Source organism: Gracilinanus agilis, chromosome 1 (assembly GCF_016433145.1).
Source record: "Gracilinanus agilis isolate LMUSP501 chromosome 1, AgileGrace, whole genome shotgun sequence".
In the NCBI taxonomy this organism is placed as follows: domain Eukaryota; kingdom Metazoa; phylum Chordata; class Mammalia; order Didelphimorphia; family Didelphidae; genus Gracilinanus; species Gracilinanus agilis.
Window position 1 is genome coordinate 788,130,443 of NC_058130.1, and position 4,610 is coordinate 788,135,052.

At 41.4% G+C, this 4,610-nt stretch overlaps 1 protein-coding gene across 1 annotated transcript in view; it reads left to right on the plus strand.

Moving 5' to 3' along the window:
* The window catches only part of LOC123230477 (zinc finger protein 345-like), a 5,705-nt gene extending 1,500 nt beyond the window's left edge, over positions 1-4,205 (plus strand). The window contains exon 4 of the mRNA XM_044656625.1: positions 2,538-4,205. Coding sequence (XP_044512560.1) covers positions 2,538-4,205 — 1,668 coding nt within the window. The remainder of the gene's footprint in view (positions 1-2,537) is intronic.
* The last annotated feature ends 405 nt before the right edge of the window (positions 4,206-4,610 follow it).

The window sequence follows — 4,610 nt, forward strand, 5'->3', positions numbered from 1 at the left end:
AGGAGCCTCTCCATGCTGCCCAAGTCTGCCATCCAAGGGAATATTTCCCTCAGCATCAGGCAGGGTTGGGAGCAGTTTTCAGTCATGAGGAAGGGACAAGGGCTGGTATGCTGAGTCCCAGAGCCAGGGCCCTCCTGCTGCCTGGCTCTCCTGTAAAAGGAGTTTGCATTGTGTAATGGGGCCTTGGGATTCCCTTTGGTGCTCCTGAAGTCCGAGATCAAATGCACGTTAGAGAATCTCAGACGTGGAAGTAATCTCAAAGCTGATTCTGTCTTGCCTCTCCCTGGCCTGGAATGGTGCCCACAGTTCTTTAGAAGCCCTCTAGATCCCAGCTCCAGGGCAACCAATCTTGAGAGGGAAGAGGTAAAGAGAAGGAGCACTAAAGAGGTCTAATGGGGGGTGGCGTCTGTGGCTTCAGGAGAGCCACATTGAGGATTCTGAGGGAAAGTATAGCAGAGAAAAGAAGGGCAAGGCATTGGCACAATTCACTGTGAATGGCTATCTCTAGCAGTTTAGCCCTGAACCAGAAGGCAGATGTTGGACAGTATCTCATGGGGAGAAAGGGATAAAGTGAAAGTGTTTGGAGCATTGGGGAGAAATGGTTTATTGGTTCCCAGAGTAAGAGAGTCATTAGTTCATTAGTGTGGGAATGGCTAAAGATGAGAAAATAATGGGAGGAATAGGCTTCTTTACCCATGGAAAGAGATTTTCCTCATTTGGAAGAATAGTGACTTATAAAGACATGAGAGTCTATAGAGAAGCCTCTGGGATTTTCATGATTGGGTCTGCTCTCTTTCCAACTGAGTTACTGTTGATTGCTGAGATATAAGGGCAAGAGAGAGACAGAAACACGGCTGAGGCCAGAGCATGCCAGAGCCTTCTGGGAGAGAGATCAGCAAGGATCCTGGTAGAGCTTGGGCCTGACATAAATCCTGGGCCCAGTCAGTAAACATGTATTAAATAATAAATGTGTTCTGGGAACCATGCTAAGCCCTAAGGAAGGGAAATACCAGTCTTAGCTGTCCAGGAGCTCCCAATCTAGAACCCAGACTTGGAGGTGGCTTAGAAGGAAGCAACACATCCTGAATCTCACTCTGAGATGATCCAGGGAGTATGGAGTGTTGCTGAATGGAAGTGCATTTAATGTAACTGGGAAATCAGGAACTGGAGGAGTGAAGAGAGTGACAGTTTAAGGATAAAAAGAGTCAAAAGAGGAAATAATCCAAATTCTGTGATAAAAATAAACATCACCATTTGCATATGACCGCTAGTGTCTGTCATACACTTTATAAATATTTTCTCATTTGATCCTCATAGGAACCCTAGAAGTTACTTGATATTATGTTTATGTTATAGTGGAGGAGCCTGAGACCAACAGAGAACTCCTGTGACTTTCCCAGTCTTAAAAGTCTTAGCTAGTTTCAGAGGTACAATGAGAATGCGCCACCACCTGTATTGGGATTTTTAGGAAGAATATCATGAAAATGCTAGTATCTATATAAGGTAGGAAATAGGAAGAGAATTGTATGAGTTGTCTTGCCCATTTCCTTACAAAATGATCGTGGATTCAATTTACTGTTTAAGATATATTTTTATATATGAGAAATACCATATTTTTGTTTAAATTGTAATTAGTAAAAAGATTTTATTTTCATGAAAAGAGGCATTTAAAGAAAAGTAATGGCTGCTATCAAGGAGTAGGGAACAGAACAAAAAAGTCTGAAAGCAATTACAAAAGGAATCACAAAGTGATTACAGAGAAGTTAGATCATGAAATAATAGGAATATTTAGTCTTTGTGTTCCCAGTGTTGTCATACCTATGAAGAAACGATTGAATGTATAGACAATGAAAATGAAAGGAAAAAGATTGAAAGTGAATTGTCTAGTACTGTGGACAGAGCATGCCCAGTTACAAGATTTGGTCTCAGCTTCCAGGATTTTAGGATAAGTCATTCATCCAGCCTTTCTGAGGTCATGTTCTGAGTTAGGAATATAGTAAATTTAGTCTGTCCAAAATCCCAGATTATTAATGAAGAGCCAATGTGATCACATGGGAGGCTCTTTGTTATTTAAATTGTTCGTTAACTTTGAGATAATGGCATTTTCAAAGGATGGATTGTTCTCATTTAAATTGGAAGACTTTTCTTTTTACCTGAGGAAATAGAATATAAAAAGGTTCATGTTTTAACAGTTGAGGAAAGGAGATAATTATATATGTGCACATATAATTCTCTATATATTTTACTGCTTGTTTCTTTTAGAAGGAGAGATCAGACCTGAAATGAAGGTGAATCCAACAGAGGTGAGCCTTCCTGTGGAAGAAGGGGACCTACAAAGATACATGAGTGATGGTCTCTATAACTTGGCTTTTAGAGAATTCTGTGTTGCTAATCAAAATTTATCTCATATTGAACACTTGCACATTGAGGAAAAATCTAGTAAATGTAATCAGTGTAGAACGACTTTTATGCACAGTGCCAGTCTTGCTAGACATCAGAGAATCCACTCTGGTGAGAGACCTTATGAATGCAAACAGTGTGGAAAGACTTTCAGTCAGAGCTCCAATCTTGTTGTACATCAGAGAATCCATACTGGAGAGAAACCTTATGAATGCAAGCAGTGTGGAAAGACATTCACTGAGAGGTCCAGTCTTGCTAGACATCAGAGAATCCATACTGGGGAGAAACCTCATGAATGCAAACAATGTGGAAAGTCATTCAGTATAAGCTCCCATCTTGCTTATCATCAGAGAACCCACACTGGGGAGAAACCTTATGAATGCAAACAGTGTGGAAAAACATTCAGTCAGAGCTCTGGTCTTGCTGTACATCAGAGAATCCACACTGGGGAGAAACCTTATGAATGCAAACAGTGTGGAAAAGCATTCAGTATGAGTTCCAGTCTTGCTAGACATCAGAGAGTCCATACTGGGGAGAAACCTTATGAATGCAAACAATGTGGAAAGGCATTCAGTATGAGCTTCAGTCTTGCTAGTCATCAGAGAACCCACAGTGGGGAGAGACCCCATGAATGCAAGCAGTGTGGAAAGACATTTAGTCAGAGCTCCCATCTTGCTGTACATCAGAGAATCCACAGTGGGGAGAAACCTTATGAATGCAAACAGTGTGGAAAAATATTCAGTAGGAGCTCCAGTCTTGCTAGACATCAGAGAGTCCATACTGGGGAGAAACCTTATGAATGCATACAATGTGGAAATACATTCATTCTGATTTCCAATCTTGCTAGTCATCAGAGAATCTATACTGGGGAGAAATCTTATGAATGCAAACAGTGTGGAAAGGAATTCAGTATGAGTTCAAGTCCTAATGTACAGAAGACAACTCACACTGGGGAGAAACCTCATGAATGCAAGCAGTGTGGAAAGACATTTAGTCGGAGCTTTAATCTTCTTGTACATCAAAGAGTCCACACTGGGGAGAAACCTTATGAATGCAAACAGTGTGGAAAAACATTCAGTGTCAGCTCCCACCTTGCTAGACATCAGAGAATCCACACTAGGGAGAAACCTTATGAATGTAAACAGTGTTCAAAGACATTCAGTCAGAGCTCCCGTCTTGCTGCACATCAGAGAATCCATACTGGAGAGAAAGTTTATAAATGTAAGCAGTGTGGAAAGACATGTAGTCGGAGCTTTAATCTTCTTGTACATCAAAGAGTCCACACTGGGGAGAAACCTTATGAATGCAAACAGTGTGGAAAGGCATTCAATATGACCTCCAGTCTTGCTAAACATCAGAGAATCCACACTAGGGAGAAACCTTATGAATGCAAACAGTGTTCAAAGACATTCAGTCAGAGCTCCCGTCTTGCTGCGCATCAGAGAATCCATACTGGAGAAAAATTTTATGAATGCAAGCAGTGTGGACAGATATTCAGTCAGAGTGCCCATCTTGCTGTACATCAGAGAGTACATACTGGGGAGAAACCCTATGAATGCAAACAGTGTGGAAAAACTTTCAGTCAGAGCTCTGGTCTTGTTGTACACCAGAGAATCCATACTGGAGAGAAACCTTATGAATGCAAGCAGTGTGGAAAAACATTCAGAACAAGTTCCAGTTTTGCTTATCATCAGAGAACCCACACTGTGGAGAAACCCCATGAATGTAAGGAGTTTGGAAAGGGATTCACAAATAACTCCAGTTCTGCACCACATCAGAGAATCCACACTGGGGAAGAACCTTAAGAATACAAGCTATGTGGAAAGATGTTCGTGTGCAGCTCCAGTCTTGCTTTTGTGTGAAGGAAATTTATCCTATCCTATTTCTGGGGCAGTATAAATGGTTTGAGACAGAACTTGACTGGGAGTTGATGAGTGTTTGATGAAAATCACTGAGTGAGAATAGAATGCCAGCAAGAAGGCTGCATCATGAGATGAGGGTAGGGTGATGTCCCCTGAATTATCCCATGTGTTGCCCCCCTGGGTGACCTAGGCAAAATTGAAAGCCACATTTGGTTCTTGAGATGAGATTTGTGAGTTAGTGGGCAGAGAAAAGGTTTGATAAACTGAGGAAAGAGCAGATATATAATCTCTTCTCTTTCAGATTTGTTGTTGACTAGACTTCCCTGTGAGCATAGCTAGGATGCCCTA